Raw genomic sequence first — 16,463 nt, forward strand, 5'->3', positions numbered from 1 at the left:
TAATATGTAAGTTGTATGTCTATAGATGTTAAAGGAAAAGCTGACTGACTGATGTACAGCTCAAACTGCTGGACTGATCGGGTTAAAATTTGGCATGCAGATAGCTATTATGACGTAGACATTCGCTAAGAAAGGTTTTTGAAAATTCAACCCCAAGGAAGTAAAATACTGTACTCCCTGTGACTCGTCTGATGTCGTCCGTCCACCTAGTCGGGGGTCTTCCAACGCTGCGTCTTCCGGTGCGAGGTCGCCATTGCAGCACCTTGGACCCCAACGTCTATCGGTTTTACGAACTATGTGCCCTGCCCATTGCCACTTCAGCTTCGCAACCCATTGAGCTATGTCGGTAACTCGGTTATGTTACATTACATTCAATTAATACAGGTCAGTCACCAGCTTTATAGGCCGCACGTGAAGATATAAAGTATGACAAAAGTATAACATATTTTTTTTGTTTTATGACAACATATTTTATTAAAGTCGCGGAAATGTTCGCGTTTTATTTTTTACCTCGCGAAATAATGGTAGGACATGACGATCGTGATGGTTACAAATGAAAACTGTATTTAAAATATACCAGTGTAATGTTTTTGTTCGTATATTGCCACTATATTGTACTTTATAGGAATACTAGCTGACCCGCCCCGGCTTCGCTCGGATGGAACTTAGAAAATCGAGGTGGGGGTTGAATTTCCAAAAAGCCTGAAACACGTATTTCTTCATTTGTGACCGAAAACCCTAATACCTATTTTCATGTAGATAACTTGAAAAATGACGGTCTTTCATATAAAATTTCATTCCTTGTCTAACCCACTTGGTAGTAGAATTTTCAAAAATCGAAAAATACGTATTTTATTTTATTTTAACCGAAAGCTTAAATATCAATTTTTATCGATGTAACTTCAAAAATGACGGACTTTCATACAAATTTCCATCTATATAATATAAGTCAGTTAGTCAGTCAGGACTTTGTATTTAATATTTAGTAGGTATAGAAAAATAATAATTTTATTCTGGTAGCCCGTTAATAGTATAGTAGGTATATTTTACTATGCTATAAAATAGTAAGTGCCAGAAAATAATGTATTACGTTTATAGGATAAACTAAGAGCGAGTTAATTCATCTTCTATAATATCATATTATTGCATACTGTTGCACTCCATTATGAAATTCAGATTGTAATTTAGGTTACGATGGGGCTGGCGTGTCCGTGTCGGGCAAAAGTCCCAAAAAAATAAAGATTAAAAAAAAAATATAATATCATATTATATTAAATCACAGAAGGTTCTAGAAAAAAAGATTGTTTTACAATTTCATTTTGATTTAATTAATATATCAAAAGATTAATACAGAAAAAATATGTATTAAAATTGTTTTTCTGTTGACTGAAGTACTTTTAAAAGTAACGTTCACTAATAATTATTCAATAATTACTTTAGCTAATGTTCTATCATTGCTACTCCATAACGTCTATAACATACACCAGAAACTAAAGCGCAGTGCACACCGAACAACATAGAGTGAAGTAAAAGCCAAGGTACAGCGGCTTTTTTGCCTAGGTACATACGATTAAATTGGTATAATGAAAACAAAACACGGAGAAGATTAAAACAACGCGTGGTACGCTGGGGTGCGCTTTGCCCCGTTTTGAATCGCTGCCGCCGTGCCCAAGTAAATAAAGCTGATTTTGAGTTATCAAAAAATGCTGTGTAGTTGTGTACCTAACGCCTTAACTGCGACCTGACAGCGAAAAGTTACAACTCGGTTCCACTCTATTTAATGTAGGTGTGCGTTGCACTTAAGTTAGAATCTGGTGTTCACAGCGACTATTTACTAAGGGATAATATTGTAAATTTATGAATAGTGCTTCTGATCCCGGATTTGTGTCGTCTTAAGATATGTGAAGCATCACCGGCTCTTACACTACAAAAGCGCCTGGTAGCAACTTTCAAGTACTCTACTAGAAATTCTACGTTACATCGTTATAAAAATGGCTGTACTTTAAGGTCTGAAACAAACACAGCGAGTGGCGTCAGAGCAGTGCGATAGCAACTGTACAGAACGTACTAAATGCCGGTTCTAGTTAATTCCTTCCTACGTCAGTGGTTTTAGCAACTAAGCAAAAGAATGTCACATGGTCACGCCAATGTCATCGTATTTTATGCCACATCCGGTCAAAGATGCTATATTATAACCACACGAGTAGATACGAATATCTACTCATGAGTTATTACCTCGAAGCCCGTACTCACGTCTTGACTTAGGTCAAACGGAGAAGACTCTGCTGCTGGATTGGATACGGCTGTAGAAGCGTGGTTTACATAGCAGGATTTAAATACATTAGCGGTATATTTTGTTACTGAAACATTTTCCGTCTCTGTCTTTGGTTCACTTCTCAGCCGCCATCCAGAAAGATGGAATCGTAAAATGTTGCAGTAGCGACAGCTACGCGACAGCAGTGGCAATGCGACAGTTCATTTACCTACTGTCTCTCTTCTTTTTCTTCTTATTTTGCTTTGCGGCTATTGCTGTCTCTCTCTAGCCGGACGTTGCAGCAATGATCGCGAGATTTACGCCTGTCGCAAGACTGTCGCGAGATACGTAATCACCCCGCGGATCTGTCTGGAGCCGCAATGAACACGTTGTACCTAATCGAGTCTCTCTGACGCCTCGCGTTTTGTGTATTTCCAGGTTAAAAATGCTATCAAAGTAGTCTTTAGCCGTAAACTCGGGTGATATGAGATGATTCATAAAACATAATATTATTACTATATATTATACTTAATGTTATACGAAATATACTTGTCTGAGATAAAATAACGAGCTTGGCGTTAGCTCCTTTACAATTTAACGAACGTATTCGGTGACATCTTGGAATCAGATTTGTCGGGCCCTTGTGACACATAGTTAAAATAATATTATCTCGACCCAAAGACTACTAGCATCACGTAGCATAAGGAATCTGAATTTTAAGAAATAGGAGCCCGAGAAGGGCGGGAGACATGTACTCAGTACTTAGTGAGCCAGCGATGATGATGATAATGATGTATGTATAATAATAATAGTAAAGGTAGATACCTTTACTATTATTTTCCTCCAGACAGTCCTACAGCTAATTAAAGCAAAAAATACATATTTCAGGCTGAGTAAACTATGCCGGGCAAACTAGAGCAGCGTGGTATTGTGCGACATTCACGCCCTAGTACACAAAATAAAATGTTATGGGTTATTGCTAACGCTTATTTACCGTCGGACCGGTTAAGCAGGCACGAAATCATGTGAGTTAAGTTAGCCAGAAATTAAGAAATTGATTTAAAAATGACATAATATTAAAAATGATGATTACCCTATTGATATGATTACCCTAACAGCGTTCCATCCTTACTATGTAGTTAGTATTTAAACAGTATAATATGGGAAATAAAATCCTCATCTGGTCTTCTTTTATCATCTCCTTCAACTTAAGACTTCAAGTTTAGTGTTATTAGTTAGTTTAGTGTTAGTATAATCGAAATGGGAACATCGGCATCCAGTACCCACATATTGATGTCGATAGGGATTTCGTACAACTTTGTACGAAAAGTAGTAACTATACGAAAGTTTACTTATTCTTGTCTGTTCTGCTGTTTAGTACCTACCACCATCATGGGCCCATTTCGTACTGCTGGACATAGGCTTGGTCGTGGATGCCCCACCACAATGTAACGGTCTTCCGCCTTCCTTATCCAGTAACTTTCTAGCTCCTTCATATGGTTGTTCGTCCAGCAGGCTAGAGGCAGTTGCGATTTACACAGATCATAACATTAAGTGAACAGATAAATATTCTGAAAATAAAATAAACTATGGACAAAATAAATTAAAATAAAAGCCACGAACGTTTCCATCCACTCACAGAATTAGAAATATTTATTTTAATGAGGGACGATTTCCAGCGCAGTAATTTTTTATAAATCGCCCGGAACAAGACATTTTAATCTTCCAAATGGAAACAATTTTAATCAAACAAAAGCTAGGACCTGGAATAAAATACGAAGCGAACATCCACATTAATAAACTCAATGCCTTTACAATTATATTAACAGTAAATGGGTGAAGGCATTAGGGGAGGAAATTATCGGTACGTTTGAACTGCCTTTTGGAGAAATAAGAAAGTAATTTTATTTTGAACTCGTTCTTGTATTTCCAATCAACATTAATGTTTGAAGTCTGAAATATCAAGGCTCAAAGAGAGAACCACAGGGATGAATGCTGGTTTTTACTCCTATTCGGACTACAGTCACACTTACAGCCGTACTCAGAGTCGTTTAATCGTTACTTAAGTTTAGTTAAAACGAGACAGAGCTATATCTCTCACATAAATCTGTCTCGTTTTAACTCAATCTTAAGTAACGATTAGCGACTCTGAGTACGGCTGTTAGGTAGATACTTCTAATAACTTCGTATATTACGACTTACGAGTCATATTTTGTTGAAATAAACATCTACTTTTAAAGTCAAAATCAAAGCACATATTATACGTCTACGTCTACGTCAGTATACATCTTTATGATTATTAATTACTAGCTTATGCTCGCGACTTCGTCCGCGTGAACTACACAAATTTTAAACCCCTATTTCACCCCCTTCGGGGTTGACTTTTCAAAAAATCTTTCTTAGCAGTTGCCATCGTCATAATAGCTATCTGCATGCCAAATTTAAGCCCGATCCGTCCAGTAGTTTGAGCTGTGCGTTGATGGATCAGTCAATCAGTCACCCTTTTCTTAAATATCACTTGCTTTAACGGTGAAGGAAAACGTCGTGAGGAAACCTGCATGCCTCAGAGTTCTCCATAATGTTCTCAAAGGTGTGTGAAGTCTACCAATCCGCACATGGCCAGCGTACTATACTATAGCCAAAACCCTTCTCACGCTGAGAGGAGACTGGTGCTCTGCAGTGAGACGGCGATGGGTTGATCATGATGATGACAGGTACCTACTGTACCTCTTCGCAATAGGGAAAGCGCCTACTGAAAATTGCTACTTTTGCGGAGAGGAAGACACCCCGAGACACGCGATTTTTGAGTGTCCCGCGTGTGCGGATCTTAGAGAAGCAGCACAGGGAGCAAGCGACAGTGTCAACGCCCAAAATCTGGTAGCCCGTATGGTGTCAAGCGAAAATGAGTGGCACAGATACGGTCAGATTCTGAGAGCCATAATGTTGAGAAGGGAAGATAGAGAAAAACAAGAAAAAAAGGAGAGAGAACAACCAGAGGGTCAGCACGAAGTAATGTTACACGGTTCCGTGCTGATCTCGCAGAGGGGGAGGTCTTTTTAGTCCGTGCGAGTCGGACACACCCTGTCGATAGACAGAAGTCCATTAGGGATTTTTCCTCCTCCAAGAAAAAAAAAAAGGTACCTACTGTAGCCTTTAACCTTTTGAGATACACGATCCTTAGACTGTATGAAGTATCAACAAGGATTGTTAAAATGAAATCACTAAAAAGTGAGTGGTGTCAGAACGGCAAAGTAAAATTATGACGTAGTTAAATCTCGAGAGGAATTCCGTAGGATGGCGGGAATGTATACCTTTGAGCTGAGCGGTATGCCAGCTTTGATAATGCACAAGGAGTAGCGCTTTTAATTTTACACAAAAAGTGTGTTGGTTTGTTTACCTTGTACGTATTCTATTCACTAACTTTTTTATTTTATTTATTTTATTTACTAATATAATATTCTAATATAATAGTATAATAATATATAATATAATATAATAATAAAATTCTAATATAATAATATAATATTCTATTTACAAACTTTTTTATTTTATTTATTCAGATACAAGTAAGCCCTTTACTGCAATCTCACCTAGTGGTAAGTGATGATGCAGTCTAAGATGGAAGCGGGCTAACCTCGAAGGGGCATGGCAATTTTTATTAAACACATACACCTTTGGTTTCTACACGGCATCGTACCGGAACGCTAAATCGCTTGGCGGCACGGCTTTGCCGGTAGGGTAGTAACTAGCCACGGCTGAGGCCTCCCACCAGACTAACATACAATGTTACTAGCTGATGCCCACGACTTCGTCCGCGTGGATTTAGGGTTTTAAAAATCCTGTGGGAACTCTTAAATTTTCCGGGATAAAAAGTAGCCTATGTCCTTCCCCGGGATACAAACTATCTCTTTACCAAATTTCGTCAAAATCGGTTGAACGGTTGAGCTGTGAAAAGCTAGCAGACAGACAGACAGACAGACACACTTTTGCATTTATAATATGAGTGTGGATTTTTGCGTTTCACATGCATCCACTTACAAGAATAACTAAGGGTACTATAGCAAAATATAGGTAAGTAGGTACATTATAATTACGGACAGACAGACAGACAGTATGGGTATTAAAACAGGGATGCAGATGACCATGCAACGGAGCTAAATTATTGCGTAGTTAAATCTCGAAGGAATTCCGCCTCAGAATGTAAGCCTTTGAGCTTAGCGAGTAGCGACATACCGCCTTTGGTAATATACAAGGTAAGGCCTTTTATATCGAAATTGTTCTAAGCCAACCTGTTCATGTATTTCTTGGTAAATTCTCTTATCATAAATCTCTTTTCATCTTACAGAATTGTGATAGGTCCTAGGAATATTTCTAATCTAATCTAAATTGACCTGTAATTTTTTTTCTTGCTGGGGAAAATGCAAATACGCATCCCGCACAAAAGCACAGCGAGAAGTTCCCTCTCAGGGTTTACGACAGGATAAAAGGAGATTGACAAAAATTGTATGGAGGCGTGCCCCAGAATGTACAGAGATCATATATGTGCCATTTAATAGTAAAAATCTTCTATTTTAAGAAAAAAAAGTCGCATGTTGTTTTGCAGTCGTGGCATTAAGTTTGTGATAGAAAAAGTTCAGCCTGGGGCAAATTTTGACCATCTCGTTTGCATGTACGCTTAGTACGAGATTTTATATCTTACCAACGTTGATAGTATTCGAGTGTCGAAACACTTTCGCGTTATAGTGAACTGGATCTTAACAACCTTGTTTTAAAGCTCAAGTTTGACTACAGCCAGCGCTCCAAGTGAAATGTTGCGAAATTAAAATCTGTGGCAATGAATTTTTGACTTCAATTCAAGGCTCTTTAGGTCCTTTATACTTTGACGTTTTTTTTTTTGCGGCTCTCGAATTCTAGCAACGTTGGTGAGACGTAAAATCTTATACTAAGCTTACTGTACTGTCCCACGACTGGACAGATGCATCTCTTCGATTTCCCCACAACTCCCTATTCTGTGTTTCTTCGAGACATCTAACTGTAAATTACAACAACAATTAGCAATATTTATTATTTACTATTAAATAGATAACGATTGTTGTTACAGCACAATAAAGTGTAACTCAGCTTGCACAGCAGTGTAGTCTAAAGTTTAACAAATGACTATCTGTCGCTTGAACTCGTATATCTCCTTCTTTTATGATATTGAAGAAGAACCATGATCACGCGATCAAGTGAGGGCAGTTTGGTAGCGCTCAATGATTTCATAAAAAGTTAAACCCGTATGAAACACTTTAAACAAATCGTTTACCCACTCTCAGACAAAAATATCTAAGCACACTACACTCATAAATTTCTCTCTATATATCCGACAAAAATCACGCACCTTTTTGCCACCGGCCCCGAGCAAAGTAGCTCTTTCTCATGCAAAATACATATACAACGCACGCAACCCCTTTCGCTCCGATTTATTTTCAAAAGGAACAATGCTAAACAATAAAAAAGTGGCGTACGTGCGAACACGACTCCTCGTATCGCGTGACCTTCTGGATAATAAGTGACGGCTAGGTCGAGATTCAATTTATTGTTCTGTCATTTTCCTTTTTTTATCCAACTACGGAAGTATAATTTCAGTAGAGAAATATTTATTTCTTGTAGGTCAACTAATGGATAATATATTATAGCCTTAGTATGAAGAGAGATATAAATCCCGCAAACTGCTATTGCGCTGGAACCATGTGTTATTAACATCGAAATGACGCCATTTTGACGGCATTTGACGTATAGTAAGTAAAAGTATATCCTTAGGCTCGAAACTTCAGTCTAGTCCTGACGTCACTAAAATGGCGGCCACACGCATTAGCAATTTGCGGGACTTATACCCTTGATCAAATGCCCTTGATCTCGTGGTAAATGAAGACCACGACGACTCTTCAACATGGGGTAAAAATAAGGTAAAAGCGAATCAAGGCTAATGTCAAATGGTTTTACAATCTACTTCTATCTTCTATTCTCTATAATATAAAATGAATCACTAAATGTGTTGCTCATCGCAAATCTCGAGAACAGCTGAACCGATTTCGCTAATTCTTTTGTTATAATATTCCTTGAAGTACGAGGATGGTTGTTACGGAGAGAAAAATTTAAAAAATTGCCTGAAAAAGAAATGACTGTTAGGCGGTACGAAGTTCGCCGGGCCAGCTAGTATCTTATATTCATAAAAAATACGAGCAATTCTTTCATAATTTTAAGTACTTAGTTATGAAAATATCTTTTATTCCGCAAATAGTTTCGCCTGTTTCGAGGAGTTTCAATTGCGATTCAACTTTAGCAGGAGAAGTTATAGTGGAAGGAGAACGGAAAACTTTGAGAAATAGGAACTTCTTGACTCTTTGAATGTAGATTCTTTCCTTACCTAAGAGCCAGCGCGTGCCAGACCTTCGTTACTTTATAAAAGCTGAAATTTTCTCTGCGTATTGTCCCCAACACGTGAAAGAACGATCAGCGACTATGAAGTTTGGATCCTGGTGGCTTTGGGAGATAACAGGTAAAGGTGTAAAAAAATCTTTCGTCAAAGTATAAAGTCAATTTTTTTTATATTTTCTTCGGAATAATATTAGAAATCACGTCATGCATTGCCAGACACCCTTAAACTTAAAGTTTGATAAGCCATACCCCATACCTAGCTAGTAGAAAGTAGGGAGTAATCTGACGCTGACTCAGACGCTGTTCAATGAAAAAAATCTTGGTAACATAATCTGAGCTTGTGCACCGGTACTTTTATTATTATACGATGAACTGAGGATTCTTGAATATAAGTGAGAGCACCTGTATAAATAAATCATTTTGAAAACATGGCATACTAGCTTATAGAATATTAGTAGATACGCCATTTGGGTGATGTCCTTGATGCCATTTTTATGGGACATAAAGTGCAGTTACACTTGATATTGGGTTATTACTGTTAGCGAAGCACGTTTCGCCTGCCTATTACGCTCAACCGAAGTCATAAACGGTTAAGTGTCGACAACTGTTATTATTACACTTTTGGCGAGCTACATAGCTTAATTGACATTGAACTTTGAAAGGCTCCTTAACATCTTCAACACTTTTGCCGGAAATAAAACTTTCGTGAGCTCCCTGATATTTACTTTTCAGGGTTTTTGAACAAGTGAGAGTACTTGTTCTGTATAAATTATCTTGAAAACATGGTACACTAGCTCATAGTATATTAGTAGATACACCATTTGGGTAATGTCCTTGATGCCATTTTTATGGGACATAAAGTGCAGTTACATTTGATATTGGGTTATTACTGTTAGCGAAGCGCGTTTCGCCCGCCTATTACGCTCAACCTCAGTCATTTTTTTTTATTTTTTATTTTTTTTATTTTTATTGAATGGTTTACTAGCGATTTTAACATAAAACTTACTAACTATAATAAATACATAGGTTTTTCTATCATGCACAACTATGTTAAATCATTTAAAAGTAAACACTGCATGCAAATTCCGTACAGATATCAGAGTTACAAAGGGGATAAAAATTTAAGTAGGTAAAGATTCCATTCAGTATGTCTGTAGGTATGGTTAAAAAGTAAACAGTAGGTAAACGTTCTACTGTAAAATTAATACATATGTTAAAAAAACTAAATTAACTACTAGGTATAATATAATGTTACAATTTTTTTTTACGTTTATACTTAATTACTATTTTCTTATATTCTACACATTCTAAGTTCTAACACACTCTTATTTCTAAAATTAATTTCTATTTCATTATACCTACTTTCACTTTATAAAGGTAGTTTAGATACAAAAAATATATTTTGAAATGAGACTAAAAAAAATAATAAGTAGATAACTAGGTAGGTATGTAAAAGTAAAAATATAGATTCATTAATTTTAAAATTACAAAAATAATTTAATAGTAATATTAAATTCCAGGTTCAGGGTAGGTACAGCTATTGGCTAGCTTTTGACTAGGTCGCTTATCACTAACTTACGAAACATAGCAATCGAATTTGTATTTATATCTATCAATTGACTGCGCTCATTGTATAGTTTACACAACCGGGGCAGAGTAGCGTTGGCCCCGAAGACTGTTCTGCTGAGTGGTGGCACTAAAGGAGTTATGGCAGTGCGTGGATATCTACGCGGCACTCTAAAATTGATTTTGCTAAGTAAACTTGGACAGTCTACTTTATTTCTTAGCAATTTATATAGGAACATAAGATCTAGCAAGTCACCTCTATTTTTAAGGGTCATCATTTTAAAATATTTTACTCTATCCTTATAAGAAATAACTGTTTTGTGTATCCTTGCTGAATATGACAGATGCCACATGAATCTTTTTTGGACACGCTCTAATCTTAAATAGTGTGTAGCATAATGCGGCCGCCACACTACACTGCAGTACTCCAGGTTACTGCGAACAAGACTGTTATAAAGAGCTATTTTAGTTTTGGTTTCTTTAAAGGTTCTACCTTGCCTCATAATAAAACCTAACAGTTTTGTTGATTTGCCAATAACCTTGTCTATGTGATCAAGATATGTCAACTTGCTATCTAACATAACCCCCAAATCTTTTATGAGATCGACTTCTTTTAAATTTATGCCATTTAGACTGTATTGCGTTGGTATAACGTTAAGCTTGCGGGTAAATTTGATGTGGAGACATTTATTGCAATTAAGTTGCATGCCATTAGATGTGCACCAGTCTGTTAGCCTGTTAAAATCATCTTGGAGTAAAAGTGAATCCCTTGGGGAACAGATAATTTTGGTGAATTTTAAATCATCAGCATACAGGTATGGTGTGGAGTGTTTAAAGCAGAAGACAATGTCGTTCACAAAAATATTAAACAAAATTGGACCTAGGTGTGATCCTTGAGGGATTCCTGATGTTATTGAATGCACTGATGAGCTGAAACCATTAACAACAACATAAAAAGAACGATCATTCAAGTATGATGCAAACCATTGCAGTAGTGGATCAGAAAACCCGTAATACGAAAGTTTCTCAATTAAGTTTCGGTGTGGTACTTTGTCAAAAGCCTTTTTAAAATCTGTATATATCGTGTCCACCTGCTTTTTCGCGTCTATAGCTACTGATAACGAGGTCGTGAAACTTACTAGGTTTGAGGACGTGGATCTACCAGGCAAGAATCCGTGCTGATGTTCAGATACAAAACGTTGAAAATGCATTTGAACTATAGGACACACTAAGGATTCAAAGACCTTGGCAAAAACTGAAAGAATAGATATGGGTCTATAGTTGCGAACATCTTCTTTTTCTTCACTTTTGAATATTGGCACAACTTTTGCTCGTTTCCATGCCGACGGAAAGATTCCAGAGCGTAAAGAAGCTTTAAATATAAGATATAGGGGTAAAGTTAAACTGGTTGCACATCGTTTTATGAATATTGGTGGTATGTTATCTGATCCAGCACCTTTTGCTATATCCAAGCTTCTAAGTTTTTTTAAAATATCGTCTTCACTAAATTCAATAAATGCCAGTTTGTCGCTATAACCTAAGTAGAGAATTTTTTTCAGATTAGAAGAAGAGCAGTTATTATTGCAGGCATTGTTAGGGTCTTCATAGACAGAGGCAAAAAAATTTGAAAACATGTTGCAGATTCCAACACCACTAGAAGATGTATTGACTCCATCATTCATAGAAGCAGGATACGAGTTCGAGTTTTTACGCTTACTTTTTAAGAATGTCCAGAATGCTTTTGGGTTTATTTGAATTTGCTTTTCAAGTTTATTATTATAATTATTGTAAGCATCGCGCGTAAGTCTGTCACATCGGTCACTAAGTATTCTTAACTCGAGTTCATCCCTAGGATTTTTATACTTTTTATATCGTTTTAGTATTTTATGTTTTTCTTGGATTCTCTTTGCAATGTTGTTATTTATCCACGCAGGATACTTATTACTCCTCACTTTTCGCCGAGGAACATATTTAGATATAGCAGTATGCAATTTGTCATAAAACACACCAACCAATTCGTTTACATCATTTAAATCCATTAGATTCTGCCAATCAATGCCTTTTAAGTATTCGATAATTGTATCGTAATCTGCCTTATAATAGTCAAACCGCTCGATGGTAGTATTAACCGTCAGTCTGTCCGATCTTACGTCAGGTAAATTAATTTCTAGTGGGGGATGTGGTGGATCAATATTACTAATAGAATTATGTGAATAACTAACAGTGCACGCAGGTAAATCGACAAGAACTAAATCCAGTATTTTTCTCCTATTATTAAGTACCGAATTACATTGACGCAGTCCATTTTCAGATACAAAGTCAAGTAACATTTGTGCTGCGGGGACAAGTTTTCCCTCAGAAGGTTTGTTCCAGTTAATGCAGCTCAGATTGAAATCGCCAATAATACATGTTGACATATTGTTGTGTTGTTCAGAGACTCTATTACAGTTATTCAAAAAGTGTTCTAGTATGTTCTTATTAACAGGTGGCGGAAGGTATACAGCACATATAGCAAAATAAGTAATACTTTTCAGATGAGGTACATTGACAATTACCCAAATATCTTCACAATTACTTTCCCAATGAACAACTCTATTGGAATTTAAACTTTTTTTAACAGCAATTAGTACCCCACCACCATCTGTTTTAGAGCTAAAGTTAGAAGTCTGCCTGTCTCTTCTATATACGTTATATCGTGCGTCAAACAGTTCACTACTCAAAATGGAATTATTTAACCAGGTTTCAGTCAAAATAATGATGTCATAATCATTAACCACTACATTCCTGTAGACATCGTGTGTTTTGGTTCTAAGACCGCGCACATTTTGATACAAAATACTTACTGACGTGAATTTGATGATGAATGTGACACCAGTACGTGACTTCTACCTTACACACTAACATACTAACTTAATTTATTTAAAAAATCCATGTTTTTTACTATTTTGTAATCCGAGCTATCATCCTTACGGATCAGGATACGGCCATTACGGACCCAAACATATCTATATCCTTTTTCTTTTGCTTTCATTCTAGTCGCAGCGTGCAAAGCTTTATTTTCTGGTGACAGATGTTCGACTACATAGATAGGCTTTTTTTCACCACCAGCTCCGATTCCAATGTGAGAAGTATTTAACTTATCAGTGGGATTGCTTTTATTATGTTTAATAACTGCCGCTAAGAAACCGTCTCTTGTTAACGGAGAATTAAATTGTACAATGATGGATCTAGGACGGGTACTCAGACGATTCACTTTAGCAACTCTTGTGACGTTTAAGATTTTATCTGGAGTTGTATCCTGACCTATCACACTTCCCAACTGTTCGATGATTGCAATCAGATTTTCATTCTTTCTTTCAGGAATGCATTGTAGTTCCAAGTTGTTTGATCTGGATCGTTGTTCAAGATCATTTATACGTATATGTAGATTTTCTATGGTTGCTTCTAGCTTATTATTATTTTCCTTTAAATCCTTCAACATCATTTCATTAGCGCGGTATTCTTTAATAAAATCATCATATTGGTCGTTAATAAAGCTTATCGAGTTTTTCATGTCTGTAATCTCTTCTCGTAAAAGTTTTAATTCGCTATTTAATACGCTTTTGATTGATGCTGTTATATGTGTAACCATTTCGCTCATCTCGGTCTTTAAAATGTCTCTAACCATTTCTCGAAAATCGCTTTGTTCAGTAGAACATGATTGTTCCGGAGGAGAAAAAGCTGCTCGTTTGTTCGATCTTTTCGCTGTGTTCTGTTCGCTAAGTAACTTGGTATCATTACGTACAGGCGTATTTTCATTGTTACCTTTCGGTCTTTTTGACGTACATGAGGGGCATTTCCAGTCAGACTCTAGTTCCGTGTTCATGGTTGACTGACCGGTCGGTAACAAACATGCATGGTGATAGGCTTTATTACAGATCGCACAACATACATAATCCTCATTGCATTTTGTTTCGTTACAACAGTTCCAGTGCAGATTCGGCATTTTTAATAATAATTTAATTTAAAAAAAGCCAAAAAAAAAATACAAAAAAGTAAATTCCTATGTGATAAACTGAGTCTGGAACCCGTGAGAGGTACTGTTTTAAGTCGAGCGTTACTCCGAATCGGCCACCGAGCGTATTACTATCACTATCAAATTTAGTCTTCGTATACTTATTATTGTCGCAGTGTTAGTGGACATTGACCCTGAATACCGGTCGTTCAACTAGCCGACTTCACTGACACATCACAGCTGTTTGTATTCATTTACTACCTACTTTTTTGAGTTCCACTTACGGTCACTTTAAAACTGATTTTATTCTTGATTTTTGGTTTGTTTTCTTATATTTTCTTACATTATTCGTATGTTGTAGTTTATATTAACACAGCTAACGTTTACTTTGTTTATTATCGATTGATGTGTGTTTGCAAAAGTTTTAGTCGTACTTATAAAATTACAGTTTACACACTATTTACTGCAAGAATCTTTACACAAACACTTTTACAGAAGAATTGAGCATTAAAGTACATATTTCACAATTTAGAACTTTAAAAAATACACTTTAAATATTTTTTAAGACTTAAAGTACGGGACCACGGTTTCACTTGGCGACTTGACCGCCGACTTTTACTTTAATCTGACGCTGACTCAGACGCTGTTCAATGAAAAAAATCTTGGTAACATAATCTGAGCTTGTGCACCGGTACTTTTATTATTATACGATGAACTGAGGATTCTTGAATATAAGTGAGAGCACCTGTATAAATAAATCATTTTGAAAACATGGCATACTAGCTTATAGAATATTAGTAGATACGCCATTTGGGTGATGTCCTTGATGCCATTTTTATGGGACATAAAGTGCAGTTACACTTGATATTGGGTTATTACTGTTAGCGAAGCACGTTTCGCCCGCCTATTACGCTCAACCGAAGTCATAAACGGTTAAGTGTCGACAACTGATATTATTACACTTTTGGCGAGCTACATAGCTTAATTGACATTGAACTTTAAAAAGCTCTTTAACATCTACAATACTTTTGACGGAAATGGAGCTTTTATTTTTATCAGAGAAAATTAAGTCGCAGATGGCTAGTTTCACAGTTCACTCAGGTAATTTGCTTGCACTTTGGGAAATATTTATCATGCCATGAATCATTTAATTTTTTCGAATTCTTATGATTAGGTTATATTTTTTATTTGCTACCAAACTGAATGGATGTAAAAAAATTGTCTGCAGTTTGGCTTATTCGGTAGGTAATGATTATTTCTAAGCGAATTAATTATTAAAGTATGAAAAGATGATTTTCGTTCGATCTGCGGGCGATTTTCGTTTGCTGATACAGATTGTATTGATCAATATAGGGAATTGACAGATTGATCTGTAAAATTACCAAAACTTTAATATGTCAGCGAGTTTTATAATAATTACCATCGCCAAAATAGCCAATTATTAATAGTAAATATTCAGTATTTTCATTATTTACCAGTCCTATTGACATTTCTATTTCGAGCTTCGTTTCGTGACAATCATCACGGGCCGCTGATTGCCGAGCAAAGTTCAACAAGCGGACATCCACAAAGCTCAAGTATCTGTTAAATCATCACGGACAAACGGTTTCCAATTGCTTTGGTCCATTAAAAGGTTTTATTGCTGGTATCACCACAGAACGTGTAATGTTCATCGAATACACTGAAATTGCTTTCGTGAATTGGGACATTTGGAGTCAAATGTGCCGCGATAATTTAAGATCGTCCGCCTGTGAAATTAGTGGGGTCGTTATTTTAGAAAATCCTCTAATATAAACTTCTGATTTAGGGTCGACGTAATTATTAAATAGTTTCCCTCCTCATGGATTACCAACTAGATATAAGTACCTACCTACGGTTCTCAAGGCAATTTTTCATTGGTCAGTACATCATTGTAATCATTACAATATCATTATGTTACTTATTTTGTTGTCTTATCACAATATTATCTTGAGTGGTTTCGAAGTAATTTATATAAATCTATGTACAATCGTATTCATATTTCTAACAATGTTTTGAACTTTGAAGCATGTTCTTAGGTATCTATACCTAGTTCGCAACAGATCGATATGGCAATCGGGTCGGGAACCCTCCGCACACCCGCACAACCCCCGTGCTAACATGGTGCGGGCGAGCGCGGGTGACGTGGCAGGGCGTCTTTGTTGTATTTTGTAATTTGACTTCGCTTTTTTAAATACTAATCTGTAAGCT

General features: G+C 36.5%; 2 protein-coding genes across 2 annotated transcripts in view; one reads left to right on the forward strand and one right to left on the reverse strand.

The window, feature by feature from the left end:
- The window catches only part of LOC117982898 (nephrin-like), a 234,265-nt gene that overhangs the window by 82,908 nt on the left and 134,894 nt on the right, over positions 1-16,463 (forward strand). The gene's annotated exons all lie outside the window — the stretch shown is intronic.
- LOC138402440 (uncharacterized) lies at positions 12,876-14,812 on the reverse strand. The gene is made up of 2 exons (XM_069499059.1): positions 14,751-14,812; positions 12,876-14,294 (listed from the first exon to the last, which is right to left on the reverse strand). Exon 2 carries the CDS (start codon positions 14,223-14,225, stop codon positions 13,146-13,148), a length of 1,080 nt encoding a protein of 359 aa, XP_069355160.1. The 5' UTR covers positions 14,226-14,294; positions 14,751-14,812; the 3' UTR covers positions 12,876-13,145.

The sequence above is a fragment of the Maniola hyperantus genome, chromosome 6 (genome assembly GCF_902806685.2).
Source record: "Maniola hyperantus chromosome 6, iAphHyp1.2, whole genome shotgun sequence".
Classification (NCBI taxonomy): domain Eukaryota; kingdom Metazoa; phylum Arthropoda; class Insecta; order Lepidoptera; family Nymphalidae; genus Maniola; species Maniola hyperantus.